This window comes from Odontesthes bonariensis, chromosome 16 (genome assembly GCF_027942865.1).
Source record: "Odontesthes bonariensis isolate fOdoBon6 chromosome 16, fOdoBon6.hap1, whole genome shotgun sequence".
Lineage (NCBI taxonomy): Eukaryota > Metazoa > Chordata > Actinopteri > Atheriniformes > Atherinopsidae > Odontesthes > Odontesthes bonariensis.
Genome location: NC_134521.1, coordinates 9,093,923 through 9,119,503, shown reverse-complemented (window position 1 = coordinate 9,119,503; position 25,581 = coordinate 9,093,923). Strand labels below are relative to the sequence as shown.

Genomic DNA, 25,581 nt, shown 5'->3' with positions numbered 1-25,581 from the left:
GTATAAAATCGTGAAGGAAAAATAACGATAAGCCAATAGCAAAGTGCAATAACTCAGACTGTGGAACATGGCTGTAAAAACTAGAGTAGCCATCAAAAAAAAAGGGGGTATTTAGGTCATTCAGGGGCAGATGATCACCAAAGAGAGATCTTCCTCTGGATTAACTGAAGTAATACTGTATGTTCACAGTTCAATGATGCTGGAATTCATCATGCAGATTGTGCTGCTCACCTGATTAGGTTTTGGTTCAGATTCCAGCAGTGTGAGCCACAGATAGAATCTACACAGAGGAGGCTTGTGAATTCTGGTAATAGTTAGCGTCGGCTGAAGGCTGGTCTCCATCCTTTATGCATGAATATCTACTGAATACTTTAAAATTAGATGTTTAAGTTGCTCTGTGATTTTGCAGGAAGAGCAGGTGTTGCATCATAATTCTGATGGCATGAGATTAAATGGCTCCCATGCAACAGCTGTTCCAGTATTCTCACATGTATCTCGGCATTTAATCATCTATTATGGAAGACCAACTCACCGGCAATCTGTAATTCTGTCTCATGTTAATCTATTGATCTGAAGAGCAGCTTCAAAGGCTTTATAGCGAATAGTGTGATAGATTTACTGCAAATGTATGAGCCCAATCAACCCTCCGCTGTATTGTGTTTTCTTTCTCTGATCAAGGTGAGTAGAGTTTGTGTGTGTGTGCGTGAAGAAAAGTCTCTTTAATTGTGATTTGTTTCTTTGTATTATAAAAAAGTGTTTATCTTGGTGAAATGTGTGCCCTCACTAAACCAGCAGATGGCATCGTCCCCTCACGCATTGACCACAGAGAATAAGTAATGTGTGTGAAAACAGGCTCGTTTAGAATCTGTTGCGGTGGATATGTGCAACACAGGTGGCTCGTGCAAAAAACTTCCACTGCAGACGGGAAGTCGTGGCTTTTATTGATAGATTTTAATCGATAGATATCACCAAATGAGCGCTGTCGTACAGCATCGTAGTCTCAGTGAGTTTCAAATACACCTGTTTGATTATTAAGATGGATTACCTCACAACCCGATCACAGGATCAATCATTTAGATTTCTCAGGCGAGTGTGGCTCACCTTTCTGAGGAATCAGAGACTAACTGGAGGGAGTTAAAAGGTCGTCTGAATATGAGATGCCCGTGATTGATTTCCATGCAACGGGGGCGATAACAGCGCGCCACACACTTAGTATAACATGCTTTGATTAACATGCAGATCATGCATTTCTCATCTCGCTCACAAAGCCCGACCTGTGAAGCTGCGTCGGGCCTTTGAGGTCGTCTTTGTTTGAGCGTATTAATCAAAGTCGATTTTAAGTGAGAATCAGACCCTTTGCGTGTCAAGGCGAGGGGCTCGGGCCTCTGGATGCTGAGCGTGTGAAGTGAAAGCTCTTTAAAAGGAGGGAACATTTCAAAGGGTTTACAATCAGATATCAGTGAGCATGCACATCATCTGCCTCCATTTTAAGATCCCCTGCAGTTATAGAGATGGATCCTCATCTCTAATAGGGAATGAAGCTTCAGTGTGTGTACTTCATTGTTTACTTACTAAGACACTCAGTGGGGTTACATGGCACTGAAAGGATAGGATTATTGGATAAATTACTATAAGAATGAGTTGAGCAGGGGTAATTCTCCTTGGATATATGGCGGTGAATAAATCGGATCAGGCACAAAGCATGTCATACCCCGGTATGATAGGTGGCGCTGTACCCATTCCAACTATTGCTAATAGAGCCACTTCCTGTTGACCTCTTCACCACCAACAACAACAACAAACTCAGGCATTGGAGAAAGATGGAGAACGAAGAGCAAGATTAAGCTACGTCCCTCTACATTTGGTCTGTGATGAGCTGCTTGTTGCACAAACGCGATGCACAACGGGGCATTCTCCATCGCGTTGTTTGTTTCTTTCTGACGGCGACAACAACAGTAATATCGTCTCCTTTGACTTCCGGGTCACGACCCCGGGAAAAAATCTTGATCATGCGCAGAACGCAAAGTCTAATTCACCACGAGCTTCAGTATGTACAAGCAGGTTTAGTGTGACTTTCAACCGAGTTATCTCGGGGTCTTAATCCGATCCAATTTCTTGTCAGATTAAGGTGTCTACATGCACTTAATAACTCAGTCTGATTGTAATTTAGCCAATAATCCGATCCTTTCAGTGCAATGTGACCCCACTGACTAACTTCATTGCAGACCTATTTCCAGTTTAACTAGCTGTGAGTGAACAGCTAGTTTAGAAGTCTTTCACTAGAACAGATTTTGTATTCCATCTCTGAAAAAATATCAGTGAATTGTTAAACTAGCGTAATATTCGATCATTGCTATTGACATTTGCACATGAAACGGTAAAATGCTTATAATATGCTTTTGGTACACTGTCATGCATGATCAAAAATGACAAAAAAACATTGTTTCACATCTATGTGTCTACCTGCTATGAAACGCTTCCAAGAAGGTTGCCATTACCCTTTTAATGACTTTCCAATCAGAGAGCCCAGTTACAGTGTCTAATTCAAGCCCCATCTGACTCAATATTGTCCAACATTTTCCAGACACTCATTGGGGTTACATGGCACTGAAAGGATCGGATTATTGGCTAAATTACAATCAGACTGAGTTATTAAGTTCATGTAGACACCTTAATCTGACAAGAAATTGGATCGGATCGAATTAAGACCCCGAGATAACTCGGTTGAAAGTCACTCTAAACCTGCTTGTAGACGCTGAAACACGTGGTGAATTATGCTGCGTGTACACCAAGAGCGGCCTACGCTACCTGAGCGCCGGAAATCATTATTTCTCTATGGAGGGTGAGCTACCGGGGCTAACAGAGCGGATTCTCCAGTGGCAAAGAGAACTGCGCTACCAGAGCGGATTCCAGCGATTAAACTCAAGCTAACATTATGGTAATGAGCTATGACACGGTTCGGCGAAAACCAATGACAATCCACAGATTGTAGGGGTCCGACAATCCGCGTGGTTCGCGGAAACAGACGTGTAAACTTTGGTTCCTATCCAAACAATAGTCGTTTAATCCTGAGACTGTTGCAATTGCCGTGTTGAGTGCTTCAATACAATAGTGTAGTAACCCCACGCATACCTTTCTCACTGCAATTAAGTTTTATTTCGGATTTAATTTCTTTTTCACAGCTGCCTCTGCTATTCCTGCTCTTCTCAGGTGTACCTAATGTAGTTTTACATCATTTGTAACGTGATGTACATCTTGTATAACAAATTGTAAATAACAACACGTTTATTCGTGTCCCTGCCCTCTCTTTCCTCATGTTTTTTTTCACGGCGGTGCTGCACAGCCGCGGGGCCTTTAAAAATTGAACATTCTAAATGTGACGTCACGAGCTACCAAAGCTACCAAAGCAAATTCTCAAGCGAAGCTTCTCCACCAGCTACCAGGTAGCGGAGGTCGCTCTTGGTGTACACGCAGCATTAGACTTTGCGTTCTGCGCATGCTCCAGATTTTTTCCCGGGGTCGTGACCCGGAAGTCAAAGGAAACGATATTACTGTTGTTGTTGCCGTCAGAAAGAAACAAACAACGCGATGGAGAATGCTCCGTTGTGCATCGCGTTTGTGCAAAAAGCAGCTCATCACAGACCAAATGTAGAGGGACGTAGCTTCATCTTGGTCTGCGTTCTCCATCTTTCTCCAATGCCTGAGTTTGATCCGATTCATTCACCGCCATATATCCAAGGAGAATTACCCTTGCTCAACTCATTCTTAATCGTAATTTAGCCTATTATCCGATCCTTTCAGTGCCATGTGACTGTTTGCAACTGATTTCCGACTCATTTTTCTACCTGCAGCTGCAGGTAGAAGCAACAAGCTTCGGTGTGACTCCACACCCCTGAGTTTCATCCACTGTCCCATTTAACTCCCGACCAATGCTGACACAAGCAGCATCATCTCTCCATTGAGCGACAAAGGACTTCATGTCGAGCAGCAGACAATTAGCTTCCATTGGAAGCAATAACGAAGCCAGGATCACCGACGTCAATATCATTCCAGATGCTATTAATTCTTAAAAGCAATCAATGTCATAAAATATAGAGGAAACACACAGAGGGTCATGTATTATTGATAAGAATTCATTTGTCAAGCATAACATGTTTCTTATTCTTTGTTAAATACTTAATCACAGGCAAGTTTAAACAGTTGTAAAGCCTCTAATCACTGCGTGTGTGTTGCAGTGGTGAGAAGAAGAGTGTCGGGGATAGTGGGTAAAACAAGCCATTTCTTACTGATGTGCTCCTCAATACAAGGGAAAACAGGATGTTTATTGTTAATATTAAAATGTATGACATTCATTTTAAAAAAGGGTTTAAAACTGTGTTTTAGTTGTAAAAGAGAGGCTGAATGGGATTTTTTATAAATGGATAAATTGGCTTTGATACGGAAGCCCAGAGCGGACGTGGTACGTATAAACTTTTTTTCTGATGGTTTTCTCAAGATCTCGAATTAATTATGTCGTTATCACGAGAAAACGGAGGCAAATTATGTCGTTATCACGGGAAAACCGAGGATAATTATCTCGTTATCTCGAGAAAACCATCAAAAAAAAGTTTATACGTACCACGTCCGCTCTGGGCTTCCGTATATTGATGTAGCAGCCGTTACATCTATTTTTTACACGTTAAGATTTTACTTCAAGGAGCCAAACCAGGTTTTTAAAGACAAAGTATGTTTATCATGTGTTTCACAGTTTGGTAAAAAATAAAATAATAATGTAAATATGACGGTAAAAGTGTCAACATGCATGCAGTGGGTCAACTTTTTACCCATTTGCTGAAAAAAAAGGCCGCATTGCATCTAAAGTTAATCTTTTTAAGAGATGCTATAAACAGAGGAGAAAACACTCGGCCTTTCTTCTTTTAATGTCTTTAAATATTAATAAAACTCGACTTCATTTACTTGCCCAGCAGGAAATTGTCTGTATTTTCCGGTTTGGATATTAGTATTCGTGGGCTCATACGTCCAGTTAGCGGGATAGCTCCCTCCTGAGCGGCGCAGATTAGATTAATAGTCCCCTTCATCAAGCACCCCACTATCTCCCTTTCATGACAGAATATCTTGTCTGTGTCTTTACGTGACAGAGATAACCCTTTCTGTTTTTTCGCCCCGAACACGACTCGAGCAAGGGGTTTGTTTTCCATACTGGAGTAAATTCATCAAATGCAGAGAGAGCAGGATTTGATGTCATTGATCCCGCCTGGTGTGCTCAGCCAATATTCAGCAGGTGGCCTCTGTTATCACGCTCTCTGCTGCGGAGACACTTAATATGCAGCCCTGCTCAAAGTCTCAAAGGCAAAGTTATATTTCCCCAAGGAAGAAACAGCGAAATGTTCGGAAACCAGTTGAGTTGTTCCTTTATTGCCCTCTGTGCGTCCCCTGTAATTCTCCTACACCCTGAGCTCAATTAGACAGACAAACCCCTGAAGGCGCAGTCAGCTTAGGCATGGCCAATTAGTTACCCGAGCGATGTCAGAACTCCTTTGAACTGCTGTGTCGGCCTGTTGCACAGGCACTGATTTGGGTTGACGGTGCTGCAGTGGCAAGCCTCTGCTCTGTGACCTATTTTGAAACCAGTGAAAAAAGAGGAGGATTGTGAGGAAATCGTGAAACTTCAAGCTATATTTTAAAGCCGAGCCTCGTATATTAGCTAATGTGTTTCCCCCATTTCTAAACATTTTAAATATTGACTTTAAAGTAGGGCTGGGCAACGATTAAATATTTAATCTAATTAATCACGCAAAATCCAAAAATTACTTCAAAAGTAGTGTGTAGCTTTCAGCATTTAGTTTTATTTTAAATGTGCTGCCATATGAATGAAAGTGCCATAACATTTGTTGTGCAAACACACTTTTAACATCAGCATCTTTCTGTAGTTTTTATGTAGAAGCCTCGCTCCACTGTCTGTTTCCTTGAATGACTTGCTGCTATCAGTTGTGTGTTTTGCCTTTAAGTGATATTTTAGACTGGAACTACTACGGTGAGAAGACAATTCAACTTGGCTGTAAATGCAGGAGTTTTTTTTAAATTTATTTTGAAATACGTGCTTTTAAGTTGAAACAAGTAAAACAGAAAGTAGCGCCGGTTAGCTCCGTGAGCTTCACACAGAGACCGAGGAGCACCTGTAACGGTGATGTTACCTGCTAGTTTATCTTTATTTTATTACTCCATGCTTCGTGGCGTTTGCTGTAACTGTGTGAATGTGATGCATTCAACAGACTTTTACAATAATAAAACCTGCGTTAATGCGTGATAAAATATTTATCAGCGTTAAATAATTAACGAGTTAACGCGATAATAACGAGTTAACTCGCCCAGCCCTACTTTAAAGACAGCCCCTGCTCTGGTTTGGTCTTTATCACTTTGCTGTGCACAGAGTGCATGCAGATTATTGCCTGCTGCTGAATGTCTGTGTGAGTGATGAGTAAATTAATGAATGCACCTTGAGACTTGCCTCTCAAGTTAAGAGCTCTGTGTGGAAAGACGCTGCTCTCATGTGGCATGATTGTCACTTGACGCTTTCTTCCTCTCAGGCAAGGGACCGGAGATTCTCCTTGTAGGCGAGAAGCTGAACGACAACGAGTGGCACACAGTTAAGGTCATGCGGCGGGGGAAGAACCTGCAGCTATCGGTAGACAACGTGACAGTGGAAGGTACGGTAGTGGAAAAAGGGAGGCGTGCCGGCAAAGATGCGGATATTGAAAAGGCGTACGCAGCTTAAGCAGAGTGTTGTGTTCCGTAGGCCACATGAGCGGCGCCCACACCCGCCTGGAGTTCAACAACATCGAGACGGGGATCATGACGGAGCGGCGTTTCATCTCGGTGATGCCTTCCAATTTCATCGGCCATCTGCAAGTGCTGTCGTTCAACGGGATCCTCTACCTGGACCAGTGCAAGAATGGAGACATCTCCTACTGCGAGCTGAACGCCCGCTTTGGCATGAGGCACATCGTTGCCAATCCTGTCACTTTTCTAACTCAAGCCAGCTACTTGGCCTTCTCCACCTTGCAGGCCTACGCTTCCATGCACCTTTTTTTCCAGTTCAAGACCACCAGCCCCGACGGTCTGATACTTTACAACTCCGGAGACGGGAGTGACTTCATCGTGGTGGAGCTGGTCAAAGGGTAAGCGGCTTGAATGTTAACTCAGCTGTAATCCTCATGCAGAACCGACCAGGGGAAAGAAAAAAGGGATTATTACTATGATATAAATAACACAACAAGTCCTCCAACTGAAACAATCATCCAGATAATTTGTTGTTCCCCTTAAATATGAACCATAATGGCATCCTGTAAAGTCATGAGCAGGGAGATACATGCAGACAATTAGTGAATCACAACAACACAAACTGTGACTGAAATGCAATAACATTACTTAGTTTGGCCTAAAGATGAAAGCTGCTTGTTTAGGGGTAAAAAGATTTAATAGTTGCAGTTGTTTTCACGGCCAACAGAGGTCACGTATTCTTCGAACGTAATTATAGAGCCCGAAGTGGAATAAGCGGGTATAGAAAATGTATGAATGTATTATTATTAGGGCTGGGCAACGATTAAAATGTAAATAAATCTAATTAATCACATAATTTCCCTGATTAATCGCGAATAATCGCATTTGTACGCAAAATCCAAAAATGAATCCAAAAGTAGTAGTGTATTTAGTTTTATTTTAAATGTGCTGCCATATGAATGAAAGTGCCATAACATTTGTTGTGCAAACACACTTTTAACATCAGTATCTTTATGTAGTTTTTATGTAGAAGCCTCGCTCCACTGTCTGTTTCCTTGAATGACTTGCTGCTATCAGTTGTGTGTTTTGCCTTTAAGTGATATTTTAGACTGGAACTACTACGGTGATGCGACAATTCAACTGGGCAGTGTTTACAGATGACTTTGGTTCTGTCGACTCCGCCGTCTGGAAGAACTTTAAAGCTGCCGTCGGCAGGTTTTCAAAATTCCGAGTCTAAAGTCGGAAAATTCGAACTGATACAACTTTCAGGTCCCTCCCCCAACCTCTACCAAGCTCCGAATCGCCCCCCAAACCCCTCCCCCTCTGTGGACGAGGTTGTGCACGAGAGTTCACACCAGTGTGAGCGCACACAAGCTGGGGCAGACTCACGCTCAGCAGCGTGTGCACAAGCTGTGATTGACGGGTAGCGATTCCTCCACCCTAACGTGATTGGTTAAAAACAGCCGGGAGCGCTCGGTTTTTGCAAGCATGATTACAGGCTTTAGAGGGAGCTACAGAATTTGGGATTTTTCCTAAACAGCCTATTTAATATTATACTTCTAGAATCCCATGACAGTTCAAGCTAATATGACTAAAAAAAAGTTGCCGACAGCAGCTTTAACATGAAAATGGCCGAGTAAAAGTTCCGTACCCTTCTCCATGTTTGGTGGATCCGCCGATTACTTTCTTTTCCGGTTCTGCAGCAGACAGCAACAGACTTTTACAAAATAAAAGCCTGTGAGCAACAGACTTTTACAATAATAAAATAAATAATAAAACGGGTGGTCCGTGGCGTAGTGGGTTGAGCAGGCGCCCCATGTACAAGAGGCTATAGTCCTCGCTGCAGCTGGCCCCGGTTTGAGTCCCGCATCGGACGGCCCTGTACTGCGTGTCGTTCCCCCTCTCTCAGCCCCCTGCTTCCTGTCTCTCTGAACTTTCCTATCCATTAAAGGCACAAAAGCCCCCCCAATTTTTTTTAAATAATAACATTTTTTTTTAAAAACCTGCGTTAACACGCGATAAAACATTTATCGGCATTAAATAATTAGTTAATGAGTTAACGCGATAATAACGAGTTAACTCGCCCAGCCCTAATAATTATAGCGCGTTTGAGATCCATGAGTGAACAACCCATGGGGCTGTATTTGGGAGAACAGTCTGAATGACCTCAGCATGAGTCTCAAATCCATTGAACTGCAGAATGTTACAGAGAAAACAAGTGTTTTACAATCATTTGTTCATCAGCAATTATTTTCTTAAAGTGGGGCAACCAGAGAGAGGAAGAATAAGTTCAAAAACCAGAAGCTCTTCCTGAACGGAAGCTCTTTTAGCATAACAAATAGGCTACAAATGTTTTATTCATTGTAGACAAGTTTGGCTACAGACAGCAAAGCAACAACAGTACAATCCTCCCACTGTCAGACGGTGCAGGCTTTCTCCCAGTAAGCAATCAGTCACCAGGAGGCCTTCTTCAGATCTGCAGTCGGGAGCAGGAGCTGCAACAACAGACAGCGCAGACAAAGATGGCTTCCAACACCTCTTTCATAGTTTCCTGGTGTTGGGGCGTATTCATGGATGTTGCTCGACTTTGATGTTTAACAAGATGTGGTTTTTGATTATGCGCCGTCTGATGATTGTATTCAAAGTCGACACACTGGCACGACTACAGCTTCGAGAGGTGTGTTTGTATAGATTCACTTTGTTTATTTCAACTGTCAGCAAAATACTTTCATGCACATCGGTGATTTTGCGCCCCTGCAGTGGTAGTGTAGCAAAGTAAAGCTGGTAGACAACAGTGCACACACACTGCATGACCAGGCGTACCATCATAAATGTTTAACCCTAATCCCTGATAGGGTAGTTTCACACTGTAGATAGTGATACTCATCATATTTGGTCCAGTTGTACATTTTTGACAATTTTTTCGAATTTCAAACACACATCATATACAATGCAATTTTTCATTGTGTAGAAAAAAAACTCCTTAATTTCTGAAAAGGGACATTTTTGTCCCCTTTTAAAACGACCTAAAAATTTATATTTATATATTTATATTTATATAATATTAATATTTTTTTTCCATTTTTTCCCATAAATCTTTTATTCCACTTCGGTTCTGATCATAACTACCAAGTTTTCAATTATTTTCAAAAAAATTAACCCTTTAGATGCCAATTTGAACTTTTTAGCCTAAATTTTAAGCCTTTAGGTGCCAGTATTTTCAAAATATGGAATGCAAAGTGGAATCATTGAGTAGGGATAATTATGGTCTGGGATATGTCAATGATTAGCAACAACATTGATTTTTAGGGATTTTTTATTTTTTTGTTATGCCTGATTTAAAAAAAAAAAACTCCTTAATTTCTGAAAAGGGCCATTTATTAGTTATTAGGCCATAATTATCCCCGCTCAACAATTCCACTTTGCAGAAAAAAATATTAACATATGATGTTTTTAGGTCATTTTAAAAGGGGACAAAAATGTCCCTTTTCAGAAATTAAGTTGTGTTTTAAATCAGGTATTAGGGTTAAACTGTGCTGTGATAGTCTCACAAGCATTCCTGTGGATTTGCATGTCCACTGAACTGGCTATGCTGGTGTGTAAAGGGAGAAAATGTGGAGAAAGGTGCACGTTCATAAGTAAAACAAGAGGTTGGTGAACAAACGTTTTTGCCTTGCAGGTACATTCATTATGTGTTTGATCTGGGAAACGGACCGTCGCTAATGAAGGGAAACTCAGACAAGCCTCTGAATGACAACCAGTGGCACAACGTGGTGATTTCCCGTGACAACAACAACATCCACATCCTCAAGATCGACTCCCGCACCGTTACTCAACACGCCAATGGAGCGCGCAACTTGGATTTAAAAGGTGTGCCTTCAGTCACTCAGAGTTTCTCTGCTTCCAGGAGTAAGCAGAGCTTTTAGTGTCTTATATGTCAAACTCTCTGGGAAAAAACATGCTTAAACCACACATTTACAGTGAAATATGTTAGTTAACTTCTGTTTCGTACAGGGGAGCTGTACATTGGAGGTGTTGGGAAGAGCATGTACAGCGGCCTGCCCAGATTGATAGCATCCCGGGAAGGATACAAGGGTTGCCTGGCGTCCGTGGACTTGAATGGAAGACTCCCTGACCTCCTGGTAGATGCCCTCCACAAGGTGGGGGATGTGGAGCGTGACTGTGGAGGTGAGGGCACGGAATACCAGGGAATTATTTCTATAATCTACATCTCAACAAGGCTTAGTGCTGATGAAAGCAGGAGAACTGCCCACTGAAAGTTATTATATGATATTAAACAGCTTTGTCCAGTGCACTGTTAAATAAATACGTCTGATATAAACCTAAAGTTGCTCTGCAGCCATGGTGTTCAGCTGCTTTTGCTGAGCTCTAACAAGAAAGCACTCTGCTGACTGCAGAGTTCTGCAAAGGCTCAATAATGTCAACTAATGTCCCCAGGTAGCCCGGCTTAAACAAGAAAGCCTGCACTGGTGACAGCAGAATAGTTAGTGGATAGTTAGAACAACTTTAAATACCCCTGAAGGGAAATACATCTGCAGTAGTTAGCACTCAAACGCTGTTCAATGACACGTGCATGAAACAGACAACAGAAGATACATGAAAGCACATATTCGTGTCCAACAGGGAGGGTTAGGTTAGTCGAATAGGTGAAAAACTTCCTGGAACTCTGAAGACATCCCAAAAACACATGATTGGCCCAAAAAGTCTAAAAACATCTTTGTGTAACAGAGTAGATTTTTTAAGCATTCTTTTAAGCAGGTCTTCATTAAGTCAAGTTGACTCCTGTTAATAGTTATTAGTTATGTCAAGTTTACTTCTATTATTAGCTATTAGTTAAGTCAAGTTTACTTCTATTATTAGTTATTAGTTATGTCAAGTTTACTTCTATTATTAGTTATTAGTTATGTCAAGTTTACTCCTGTTATTAGTTATTAGTTAAGTCAAGTTTACTTCTATTATTAGTTATTAGTTATGTCAAGTTTACTTCTATTATTAGTTATTAGTTATGTCAAGTTTACTCCTGTTATTAGTTATTAGTTATGTCAAGTTTACTTCTATTATTAGTTATTAGTTATGTCAAGTTTACTCCTGTTATTAGTTATTAGTTAGGTCAAGTTTACTCCTGTTATTAGTTATTAGTTAGGTCAATAGTATTAGTTATTAGTTAGGTCAAGTTTACTCCTGTTATTAGTTATTAGTTAGGTCAATAGTATTAGTTATTAGTTAGGTCAAGTTTACTCCTGTTATTAGTTATTAGTTAGGTCAATAGTATTAGTTATTAGTTAGGTCAAGTTTACTCTTTTTATTAGTTATTAGTTACATCAAGTTTACCCGTTATTAGTTAGGTCAAGTTTACTCCTATTATTAGTTATTAGTTAGACCAAGTGCTTTGTTGAGCCAAGATTATTAAGTTAAGGAAGTTGATGTGAAAATTGTGTTTGTGGTCAGTTAAAATCAGACTGGTTGGTATATCAGAGGTGGTCGTAGTAACACACGCATACACCAGCAGAGTTAATAACCATGACTAGTCTCCAAGGGATTCATTTTTCTTTGCTAGTTGAATCTTGTTTCCTGAGAAGATTCTCAGGAAGATTAAAAACAAATAAGATCTGTTAAAAAGGACCTCTGTGATGTCTGAGGTTTCATTCAGAGACTCATACATGTGAGAGAAATCTGTGATCCGGTGGGTCACGCTTTAGGTTCCATTAAGAAATGCTTCCAGTGTTCTCAGCGCGTCCTGGATGTCTTCATAGTTGACCGAGTGCACACACACATCACACTTATAAAGTGCTGCTGCACTGCGAGTCACTGCGAGCACTGAATTCTGCCCTTACAGGCTTCTGAAAGTTGGCCAATCAGAAGAAAGAGGGCTTCTGGACCGAGGGGGGGATAAATTACAGAGACAGGAGCTACAAAGGCGCTGCATAAGGGCCATTTAAAGGAACAGCACGTAGTGATATATATGTCTATCTTTTAGCAAAGTTAGAGAAAGCAAACATCTACCCACTAACATATTGCATCGGTGGGCTAAATCACCCGTCTGGAAGAAAACAGCCAGTTTCTGCATCACCTTAAAGACCATCATCAGCGATTTCTATCTGGGAAAACACCAGTGTTTATTCTTAATTCATGCCTTCATCTATCCTGAAATCACTCTGCTTCTTCATGTTTTTGCTTCTCTGATAAAGTCCTTTCGAACACTGTTTGCTGTTTTAACATTCTTCTTCTTCTTCTTCTTCGCTCTCTGAACATGAAATTCACTAAATGGTTCATTTTATGGCCGTGAAAATACAACTTTTTGTTCTGTAAAGCGATTGAAACGTAGTTTTAAGATAAATAAAGATATTTCTTTGTTTTTACTAATCATGCAAAGATACTTCCCTTTTGTCCCAGAATGAAAGAAAAACAAGCTTATTTTGCAGCAGCTATTGTCTTTAATTGGTGCAGTAAAGCTCGCCATTAACCATTTTATTAATTCCATTAACTCCCCGAGTTAATGAAGAGGTGAAGAGGCATGATCTGAAGTTAACAGCCGTGTGTTAATCTGCTGTAATCATCCTGCAGGTCCCAGCACAACCTGCACGGAGGACTCCTGCCACCATCAAGGCGTGTGCCTGCAGCTGTGGGAGGGCTTCTCCTGTGACTGCACCATGACCACCTACGGGGGTCCTTTCTGCAGCGACCGTGAGTAAAGGTGTATTACGCCTGAGTTAAATTCCAGTTGATCACATGTCGCCCTCAAACACACATGGATGCATACATAATACACTCTAAAAAAAGGTTTTTAGAGCTCTGAAAACTCGACATTTGACCTTTTTTATGTGATCTGAAATCAGCTGCCGTCTGTCAGCTGTTCTTATTGTATGTTTTGAACAATGATGAATGGTTTTCAATGTATAAAGCAAGCAAACACGACCGAGACACCTCTTTAAAAACAGCTTATATAAGGCGTGTGTGTACATATGTATATGCTGTTTAATAAGAAAGCATCCGTGTATTCATACAGCGCTCACTGATAGCATCACATTTAAAAACATTTTGTCTAATTGCTGTATACACTATGAATAGCGCTCTAATGCCAAACTAATAGACTCCACTTTTACCAGAAGCTTTTTCTCACTTATAATGGCAAAAAGATTCTGTTTATTGGTCCAGCGGATGCGAGCCGAGCTTCATTTGCTGCAGAGTTTTTTACCAATAAGTTAAAAAATGATGCATTTGTGGCAGTCACTAAAAGGAGCTGTTGTGCATGTATTCATTAAGGGAAGAGATGAAAGCTGCATTCTCACACCTGCGGGGGTAAGAGAGTGGTGTTTTCAGGAAAAACAGACATAAGGATGGGTAAATAAAGCATTGTCAGTGATCATTATAAGCACATTTATTCACACACAGTCCAAGTATATCATTCAGATACTAAATTAACTGAGATGTTGCTCACACAGAAATGTTCTCAATCCTTCTCTGAAGTTTGTCTTCTTCATTATTCCGCCATAATACAGTTCTCTTGTGCAAGTAATCAAGCAGACCTTGAAAAATTCAGCATAAAACGCTCACCAGCTTTTATTCTGTTTTGTTGACTGTAAACAGGCTTTTGAATCTCTTGCTTCGTTTCAGTATCTTACAGAGGCGACCCATTTATGCTCACTCATGATCTTCATTTCATCGCTGCTCGTTTCTGCAGCGCACAGATAATAGTTTCAGTCAGCCGTGGTTTGTCAGAGCAAACAGACTTCACTAGCAACCCTTCATCAGCGCTGGGGAGGGTTTCAGCTGAGAGCATCACGTCGGTTTGTTAGTGTTCAGCTCCGATTATGAAACTCCTCTCAGCACCCAGAACTGTGGAAGCACGTGTGTTACATATGTTCTATATTTGCTGTGATTTCAGTTATTCCCATGCGCTTCACCTTGCCTGAGCTCAAACATCAGCGTAGCTACAGTTCAGCAGAACTGAGACAGATGCAGCATCTGGTTGTTTGAACTGTACTCGCTGCAGGTTCTGACAGTTTCAGCTTTGCAAATAAGGCTCAGTCGGGGCATTTAGAGCTGCCAAACGTTTTAAACATTCAACTCTTGAACTGTTGATTCACCAGTTCCCTCAGAAATGAATTCCTATTCATGCAAAAAAAGCCCTTGAACAGAGACGCTTTTAAGATTACGGGGGAAAAAAACAACATTTTGACCAAAAATCCAATTCCACTGCAGCATTTTGGGTTATCGTCTCCTCGTGTCCTGGGAGGACTCTCAATCATGTGGGTGGTAAATGGCATGTCTGGCCAATATCAAAGGTCAAACCGATACATCAGTCCAGCTCAGAGGAAATCAGAAGCCTCATCCTTCGCATTGAGCCATCGCTGAAGTCATTAAAACAAAAGGAAATGTGACTGTAATACGAAAACTAGGGCTGGGCGAGTTAACTCGTTATTGTCGCGTTAACTCGTTAATTATTTAACGCCGATAAATATTTTATCACGCAGGTTTTATTTTTTTTATTATTATTTTTTTTTTTAATTTAAAATAAAAAAAAATTGGGGGGGCTTTTGTGCCTTTAATGGATAGGAAAGTTCAGAGAGACATGAAGCAGAGAGAGGGGGAACAACACGCAGCACAGGGCTGTCTGATGCGGGACTCGAACCGGGGCCAGCTGCAGTGAGGACTATAGCCTCTTGTACATGGGGCGCCTGCTCAACCTGCTACGCCACGGACCATCCCTGTTTTATTATTTATTTTATTATTGTAAAAGTCTGCTGCTCACAGGCTTTTATTATTGTAAAAGTAATCGGCGGATCCACCAAACATGGAGAAGGGTACGGAACTTTTACTCGGCCATTTTCATTTTAAAGTTCTTCCAGACGGTGGAGTCGACAGAACCAAAGTCAAGTCAGGATTTTGGCGTGGTGTCAATTGTATTCCAATATTGAGAAAGCTCTTCATCCTGTCCGGGAAATCCAGAAGTGAGGAGTCCAGACTGAGTGGAGACTGCTGGGGGATGGGTGGGGTCCGGGGGGGCGAAGGCTGGGGGTTTCCCACTGGGGCTGGGGGAGACTCCGCCTGTTGGACTGCCGGGGCTGGTGAAGACTCCTTATCTTGGGGTGAGGATGATGATGTTGCAGGTTTTTTTCTGGATCTGCTGTCCTCCATGGTCAGTCCTTGTCTCAGCGCCCTCACCAGAGCATTGTCCTATCTGTCCTTTTGGATCGTTTTGTCCTGTCTCGTCCTTGATAGGGGCTGCTGGTGTGTGACGCAGAGAGTAAAAAATGTTGGAGCTTAGCAACTGTACTCCTGACTCGTTAAGGTGAAATCCATCTGCCTTAAAGAGGTGCCTGCGTCCCCAAAAGATGTTGAAATTGTCAATAAAGTTCATTGAATGAGCAGCACACATGTCTTTGAGCCATCTGTTTAGCATCATCAGTCTGCTGAATCTCTCATCTCCTTTCCAAACTGTTGGTAGAGGTCCACTGAAAAACACCTCTGTACTTGTGCATCGAACTTTGTTTACCAGGTCCATAAAGTCTTGTTTTAATACCTCCGATTGTTGCTTCACAACATCAAGGGCTCCTGTGTGTATGATGAGAGATTTCAGTGTCGGATGCTCAGCAACAATGTCCAGGATCTTCTTTGAGATATCAGACACCATGTCGTTACTAAAACAGAGTATTTTGGTATTTTTCTTGCTGCAAAAACATTTTATCTCATTCACAGCTCCGTCACCCACTATCAGAGTTTGAGGCCCAGTGGTTAGCTCTTTCTGTGGCCTTTTAGCATATAATTTAGCCTCATACCTTTCTCCGGTTTTGGGAGATGAGCGTTCTTTTGGAGAGTCAGGATTTTGAGAAAGTGGCAGCACATTTAAAATAAAACTAAATGCTAAAGGCTATACACTAAGGCTATACACTACTTTTGAATTCATTTTGGGATTTTGCGTACAAATGTTATTAATCGTGATTAATCAGGGAAATCATGTGATTAATTAGATTAAACATTTTAATCGTTGCCCTGCCCTAATGAAAACACTAGCGGAGTGCTTTGTAAGCAGCAGTATTAGCTCCTGTGCCACCGGCTAATTCTCTGGGTCAGCTCCATGTTCTAAGAAGCGTTAAACAAAGCACTATGTGCTCTACGGATCGAGGAAAAAAAAGTTAAGACGAGTTGCTGTTTGTGGGTTTGCGGCTCGTGTTGCACGTCGACGTTCCCATAAAGAACTCCATTTAGTAGGTTTGCAGCAAACATCTGCGCTCATCACCTCTGGGTCACTGTTTCATCACACCAATCGCCTGGACTGATGTTCTGTGCTCGGTTTTCAGCACTTTCTCCTGTAAACATATGGCGTGTGTAATTATTGGTTAACCTCTGCAGTTTGAGATAATTGTTGTGGCATATTCATTACCTGCATATGTGTGTGTGTGTGTGTGTGTGCGTGTGTGTGCGTGTGTGTGTGTGTGTGTGTGTGTGTGTGTGTGTGTGTGTGTGTGAGAGGTTGGCAGCTGTGTATTCTGAGCACATTTCACAACAAAAAGATATTACTTTAACTTTCATCAAGCCCATTAAGAGGAGAAAAATACTGTTGTGACAAGCGTACGGCTCCTCCTGACATGACACCAACAACACGGTGTTGAAAGGCATGATGGGCAGCCGCTGACTTTAACTCTCCCACCAATCGTCTTCTGTGTCCTCCCACTCGATCCCAGCCGTGTCAGTCAGTAAACAATGAGCTCCCCACACGCTTAAGAAGCACGTGGCTTTACGTAACCGCGGCGCTGGCACCCGTCAGCTATCTGCAGAGTGGAGGCCACCTTCGCTGATAATTCCTCAGCCAACATTTCCTCTGAACTGCTCGGTTCCCGAGGATCCCAGCCTCCTCCAGGCATGCAGGCGAGCCACCGCTGCACGACACAGCAGCTCTCCCTGCTTCTCTTCTTCATCTGCCAGTTACCGAGCTTTAGCTTTCATTTGTGTCCGCATCAGAGCAACAATCGCCTGCCTTTTTCCTTAAAAAAAAGAAAAAGTAGGGCTGGGCAACGATTAACATTTTTAATCTAATTAATCACATGATTTCCCTGATTAATCACAATTAATCGCATTTGTATGCAAAATCTAAAAATGAATTCAAAAGTAGTGTATAGCTTTTAGCATTTAGTTTTATTTTAAACGTGCTGCCATATGAATGAAAGTGCCATAACATTTGTTGTGCAAACACACTTTTAACATCAGCATCTTTCTGTAGTTTTTATGTAGAAGCCTCGCTCCACTGTCTGTTTCCTTGAATGACTTGCTGCTATCAGCTGTGTGTTTTGCCTTTAAGTGATATTTTAGACTGGAACTACTACGCTGAGAAGACAATTCAACTTGGCTGTAAATGCAGGAGTTTTTTAAAATTTATTTTGAAATACGTGCTTTTATGTTGAAACAAGTAAAACAGGAAGTAGCGCCGGTTAGCTCCGTGAGCTTCACACAGAGACCGAGGAGCACCTGTAGCGGTGATGTTACCTGCTAATTTATTTTTTATTTTATTACTCCATGCTTCGTGGTGTTTGCTGTACCTGTGTGAATGTGATGCATTCAAGATTAATATTCATTAGCATTAGCATTAGCATTAATAATAAAACCTGCGTTAATGCACAATGAAATATTTATTGGCGTTAAATAATTAACAAGTTAATGCGATAATAACGAGTTAACTCGCCCAGCCCTTAAAAAAAGAGCTTGATGTTGTTTGTCATCATGAAATGATTCTAAACTGCAGAATAATACAGACTGTAGGTGCAGCTGTAGTTTAGATTTACTCCCTCAATCACATACAAATACAACATATTTTCAAAGGATGAATCAATTCAATCACTTTCTAAATGATTCGTAATGATAAAGATTGTGGTTTAAAAGACACTTGAGTACGCGTCACATTTGAAAAAAGTAAGGCTGGGCGTGTTAACTCGTTAATTATTTAACGCCAATAAATATTTTATCACGCATTAACACAGGTTTTATTATTGTAAAAGTCTGTTGAATGCATCACATTCACACAGTTACAGCAAACACCACGAAGCATGGAGTAATAAAATAAAGATAAACTAGCAGGTAACATCACCACTACAGGTGCTCCTCGGTCTCTGTGTGAAGCTCACGGAGCTAACCGGCGCTACTTCCTGTTTTACTTGTTTCAACATAAAAGCACGTATTTCAAAATAAATTTAAAAAACTCCTGCATTTACAGCCAAGTTGAATTGTCTTCTCAGCGTAGTAGTTCCAGTCTAAAATATCACTTAAAGGCAAAACACACAACTGATAGCAGCAAGTCATTCAAGGAAACAGACAGTGGAGCGAGGCTTCTACATAAAAACTACAGAAAGATGCTGATGTTAAAAGTGAGCTTGCACAACAAATGTTATGGCACTTTCATTCATATGGCAGCACATTTAAAATAAAACTAAATGCTAAAAGCTATACACTACTTTTGAATTCATTTTGGGATTTTGCGTACAAATGCGATTAATCGTGATTAATCAGGGAAATCATGTGATTAATTAGATTAAACATTTTAATCGTTGCCCAGCCCTAGAAAAAAGGGAATGCATCATGTCGAAAATGCTCAATAAAATCTTATTTTCCATTTGACCTTGCTTTTTTATTTCAGGTATCTTTCACAATTACGAGCATGTCCCAGCAGCCGCGAGGATTATCCAGGATAGAGTTTCAGACTTAATCTCGCGCCCCGGGACAGAGGCTCAAGAAAACATATTGCTGTTCATAACATCATGACCTACCAGGAATAGACTTGGAAGAGACCACTGAGTCTGAGCTATTAAAAGTCAAAGAACTAGATGTGCTTGGGATTAAGCTGAGAAAAATCTCATTTTTAGACTAGTAAACGCTCTTATTTCCATGGTTGCTGTGAGAGGAGACTTTGTAATTACAGTGCGCTTCGTTCCCGTCTCTTAAATAGCCTTAAAATCCCTGACGTGACTCTGATTTTGCTGAGTCGCTACACATCGTAGTGTTTGTGTGTTTATTCAACGTCTGTTTGGGCGTTCTGAGCCAAGGCGGTGGAGGTGTGAGCAGGTTTCTCTCACAGCAGCATTCATTTCACAGCTCCAGCCAACCTAACATCCAGTGCAGAGTAGCTTGGGGAAATTTCTATCTAAATTAAGTTTTGGGAAATGTGAACAGCAGTCTGTAGAGAAAAATAATCTAAATGATTTGACTGCACTGCTTTTCTTTTTAAAAAAAAGACCTGCCTTTTGTTCCCTGCCGCTACTTCCAGAGGTTAAAGGCCATTTTCCTCATGGACCTCGTGTCCATCAGTTAATGTTCTTGGAAGAAAGTGTTTTCTGGAATTGGCAGGGTATGAAAAGGGTAAACATGTTAAAAATGTTAAAGACATATTACATACCTAAACCAAGCAGAAGAGACGGCTGAGGCAGGTTTAATTTAGTATAAGGTCAGAGATACTCATTGCGCGGCTTGCGAGCCACATGCGGCTCCTCAAGCCTTAATTGGCGGCTCACACTCGCATAGAGTAGCTTATAACAATATGGTAAAAATAACAATACATTTTTTTCAAATAACATACAGCGAATACTGCACATTATTAGGTATTTTTGTTAAGTTTGCGTTTTTGTAGTATTAAGTATTTTTATTAAGTCTTAATTAAGGCTTAATGGTGTTTCCTAAAGGGGGCACACTGTTAAACCTGGCAACGCAGCCCGCTTAAACCACCTCACACTTGACCGCAGTGCACGCTAGCCCCTTTAGCCAGCGTGAGATGCAGGCACAATGGATCGGTTTTTAATTAAAAAAGGGCAAAAACCAGCACAAAAACCATGCTCATCTTGAATGTCTCACTATGATTACAACAACAAACTACAAATACAACATGAAGAAAGTCAAGGACATGCACGCCAGCTTCCGCTCATCCCAGTATTAAGGTAGATGTGGTCTTAATTGAAAATGTATTGGCTGTGTTGTTTCTTTTTTTGTGGGATGTTTTATATGTAGAAATGCATATTTGCAAAAGGGGACTTGGTATGTTGTCGTTAATGTGGCTCTTCCCTTGATTTTGCTCTGCCAATGTGGCTCTTGTGAAAAAAAATAGTGAGTATCACTGGTATAGGTAGTAGAAAATGTGCTCAACCCATCGGTAGAGCTGGATGTTCAGACGAGGCTCAATGCGGATGGATGGGATGCTGTGGCTGTTCAATTCATTATAACAGAGAAAAGGTTTAACAAGCATCGCTTTGCTTATATGCACAGCAATATTCTCACTATTAACTTTTGTTGATAAGCCATCCCAGTCATAATCCAGTTCACGTCACAGAGCATATCCTGATTAATGACTCAAAACACGGTGTCGCGGCCTTCTAAGTATCCAAACTACATTTTCTAAGAAAGGCCGTGGGTGGCTTCAGGTGGTTTGATTCTTGCACGTACTTCTGACTTGATTGTTTAAAAAATATATGTAGTTTATTTCCAACAAAAAATATGAACAAAACAATACCTAAAAAATCTCTTACAACTTAGATGAAAAACAAAAGTTAACTTAATCTGATTTTACAAGCTCAAAAAGTGTTCAAAAAATCATTTTACCAAAACCTCCCGTCTTCACACCGGACATTTGACAAACAAAAAGCTCCTCCAACAGCCCCCCGGTGTGTTCTTAATCTCTCTAATTAATGGGAGGGTCTAAAAGTTACCAAAATAATCTAAACAACTTCAAATATAAAAATGAATTACAGATTTTGATTCCAAACTAACTAAAGTATATTCTAACTGCCCAAAGAAAACTAAATTGATAGAACTTATGATTTGCAAACATAAATGGCCACAACACACGGAATATTAACCGAATCAGGTTTCAGCGGTACCAGATCAGTCAGAAATAAAAAAAAATACTTATCAACATTTCACACAGGCTCACCAGAACTGGGGTCTGTTTCACAAAGCAGGTTCAACCAACTCTGAGTCTATTCCTGATCTCTGAGTTGATCTACTCTGAGATAGAAAATCCTGAGTTTTCGGTTCCAGAAACGCTGATTTGAGTGAGTTTAGTCAACTCTGAGTAAGTTCACCTTGAGTTTAGCGCGTGCACCACAACTTTAAAAAGCCAGCATCAATGGAGCCCCGATTTGACGAGTCACCTTGGCAACGGGGAAGAGGAGGGGCTACGTTTTTCCCCAACCTCGAATTGGAAATCTTAATGCGCTCATACGGCGAGTTTCAATACGTTTTTAGAAATAAGTGCAACACCGCTGCAGCAGCAGAAGCGTAAGTTTAAATGTATTCCTTTGCAATCACAATAATATTACAGGGAAACTGCTTGAATGGTAGCTCATTCATTTATTTCATTTAGGTGCAATCCCGCGGGGAGAAGCACACTTGGCACCAGTTTAAGATGAAATATAAAAACATTGTTCAAACAGGTAAGACCTCGGTATGGAGGTACCTCATTCTGATCATGTTTTACACTGTAAAGTAAATATTAAGTGGCTATTTGACTGTGCAGTTATTTTATTCCCAACATAATGCTGTTTTCACACACATAAAGTATGTCTTCTCATCTATACCATCCATCCATCCATTATCTATACCGCTGAATCCGTCAGTCTGGTCGCGGGGGGGCTGGAGCCTATCCCAGCGGTCAATGGGCAAGAGGCGGGGTACATCCTGGACAGGCCGCCAGTCCATCACAGGGTCACATAGAGACAAACGAGACAAACAACCATGCACACTCACAGTCACTCCTAAGGACAATTTAGAGTCATCATCTATATCATGTTCTGTTAAATAATTAAGCCTATTTAAACTAACACAGACTTCTACTCAGCCAACAGAAAGAAGGCAGATGCCCGTAAAACGGGTGGTGCCCAGCACCGCCACCTCTAACAGAAGGCCAGTGGCTGAGGGAGTCCCTGGAGGGAGTCCACCCCCAAGACACAAGTGTCTTTATAAAATATAATAGGCCTATATATATCTTTTTTTAAGCCTATTCATACAAATATTTATTTGTCTTTTATGTCTTTTTTTTCTTTTGTCCCAACACATTCTGATGGTGCCGCTCAAAAAGATAATTGTCTGTAAATGCAAAAATCTATGCGCGGTCTGATAACCATCTCCGACGAATATTTAATTCTCTGCGCAATAATGCTGCACCTTCATCCACGGGATCGTTGTCAGAAGGACATGTTGGTGAAAAAAGTCGCCTCCTACTGTGCCTAAAGGACTTATAGAAGTAGAAGAACTCGCTCTGCTGACTGAATGAATGAGGAAATCAAATGGCGTTTGTGGCTGAAAGAGGGCAGAGACAGAAAGAAACTCGAGGTTCAGTGAATAAAACCTGGTCCCGACCAGGTTAGGTTCAGAGAGTCTGTTACTACGGTAACTGACCGAGAGGTTAAGTTACCTCTCTTTGTGAAACAGGCTAGAGTTACCCCTCTTTGTCTGGTTTGAGTTACCTCCCTTTGTGAAACGGAAAACTCAGGGTTTCCCTCATTTCAACCAACTCAGAGTTTTCACTAAACCTGCTACGTGAAACGGACCTCTGGACAATAGAAGATTGGAAAAACGTTGCCTGGTCTGACGAGTCTCGATTTCAGTCGCAGTCGAATTCGTGGCAGAACGGAAAATTTCCGCTTTCCGCTAACGCGGAAACCCCTAAGGGGTCTGTAAATGAGCAAGTTAACTGAAATTTAACGTTATAACGCAAAATTAGCTTTTTAGTAAAGATTAATGTTCTTTACGTTCTATAAATATTCTAAATATTCTATAAACATGTCAAAGACAGTGAAGATGCATTGCTGATGTGAGAGGTCAGAGGAAATGGGCAGACTGGTTCCAGATAATAGGAAGCAGAGGTGTAAAGAGGACTGAAAATTTGTACTCAAATTTGTACAAAGTACTCTTCTCAAAAACTACTCAGAGTATTAATTACTTTGAATACACACATGAATACATTCTGTTCACTGAATCCACCCGTTAGCTCGCTCCTTATTATCAGGCTGACCAATGGCAGCTTTGCAGACTCATCTCAGCCAAATTAATAACCCGAACACATGAGAAATAAAGCAACATCATACAAGTATAGCTGTAAAACCTCTTCCTGCAGTGTGTTTTTAGATTAGAGTTGAAGTCTTGTAAGTTGATGTCAGCGTGGAGCTCAAACAGAGTTTCTCTGCATCCGGTCGCTGTCTCCTCAGTCCATCTCTGCTCCGCTGTGCAGGTGTGTTTCCTCCAGAAACCTGTGGAGTTGGCCTTTCCTCACATTACGGCTTAGATTAATCGGCCCAGGCGCGATCTGACGGCCAACAAGGATTTGCACTGAAAAAAAAACATCTGAGGGTTTGAATATTAATTCAAATTGTGGGCGAAGTCAGTAGCGACTTTTGATTTTAAAAGCAGGAAGTAGATTACATGGTGTAAATTGTACTCAAGTATGAGTAAAATTACACACTTAAAAAAAAAAATACTAAAAAATCTACTTAGTTACAGTAACGTGAGTATTTGTAATTCGTTACTTCCACCCCTGGAAATAAGCAGCCTGTTCAGTGAAAACAAGCCCAAAACAACCAGATGTTCTTGAAAAATTAACCCAAAGTTGCATATTAGAAGCTGACCTGGTAACTCTGGAGCACCTTTGTCACAAGAAGCGTAGAAACTGTGGAAAGAAGTAAGATTGAAAATGAGGTGAATGCATATTTACATAACGTGAGCTCAATTCAATTATTACTATCTTAAGGTAAACTGCTGTTTACATGGCAGCGTCCTACTCACAGTGAGGGTTAATATCAGGGAAGTGCTGTGCATGTGAGCTCATCCATGCATAGATTTTGCTTTCTGAAGCACCATCATCCAGATGTAAGATGTGTCATATGTGTTACAGACTGTGAGAGTAATGTGCAACAGCTTCGTTACGAAGGTGGAAAAGACACTGAAGACCAACCAGGTGGAGACCAACCACCAGAATAAAAAGCAACTCATCCTGCACAGAAAAACATTACAGAGCAGTTCCCACAGCATTTTACAGCTTTCAGCCCTCCAGCCGTGAAAGTTTCAATCATTCATGACAAAGATGTGAAAAGAAAAGAAGAATGCTCTGTTTTAGACTTATTTTGGCTTCTGTCCTTTCAGTTTCTGAAAAGGAAAATAAATATAAAATCTGTGTTGTCTTCTGAGACAATCTTCAAGGAACATTTCATTGAAACCACAGATCTGTAGTAAATATGATTCATTGCTAATTTGATTTGTCCCAATTATGATGTCGTCAGTTTTCAGAAAGTCCTATCAGAGCGGATTAGTTTTGCACTCTATTCAGCCATATCTGATCGGACATGAGGCTGAGACTCGTAGTGACACTTCCACCATGACTCATAGTGTTTAACAGGCTGTCGGGGAAGTAAGGGAGCTGCACGTCTGAAGAGAAGCAGATAATACCCTTCCGCCAACTGTTCTCGTAAGATTGTGAGTGGACACAGTGAGAGATTTCAGTTCATATGACCCAGTTCATTCAGACAAACAGGGATGGTCGGGAGGCCCGGGACAATTCCCGGTGGGCCGGTCTGATGTCGGGGCCGCAGGGACCGGTGTTCTCTTCTTTTTTGGGGGGGTCGGGGAGTTCAGTCATGGCAGTGGGTTGATTTTGTGCTGCTACTTCTGTCCCTGGAACGCCTCCACTGGCAGCTCTAGGTTTTTTTGGGTTATTTTTTTGCAGACGCATCCTGACGGAACACTTAAACGGGCGGTTTGTCACATCAAATGAGGACAATAGCTGCATTCCCTCTGTAGGAACCTTCTGCA

General features: G+C 41.2%; 1 protein-coding gene across 7 annotated transcripts in view; it reads left to right on the top strand.

Annotated features, from left to right (window-relative positions):
- nrxn2a (neurexin 2a) overlaps nucleotides 1-25,581 on the top strand; it is a 179,867-nt gene that overhangs the window by 69,848 nt on the left and 84,438 nt on the right. For all 7 annotated transcript variants that reach the window (XM_075487680.1, XM_075487682.1, XM_075487679.1 and 4 more), the window contains 5 exons: nucleotides 6,588-6,707; nucleotides 6,797-7,178; nucleotides 10,460-10,650; nucleotides 10,795-10,968; nucleotides 13,366-13,485. In XM_075487680.1, coding sequence (XP_075343795.1) covers nucleotides 6,588-6,707; nucleotides 6,797-7,178; nucleotides 10,460-10,650; nucleotides 10,795-10,968; nucleotides 13,366-13,485 — 987 coding nt within the window. The remainder of the gene's footprint in view (nucleotides 1-6,587; nucleotides 6,708-6,796; nucleotides 7,179-10,459; nucleotides 10,651-10,794; nucleotides 10,969-13,365; nucleotides 13,486-25,581) is intronic.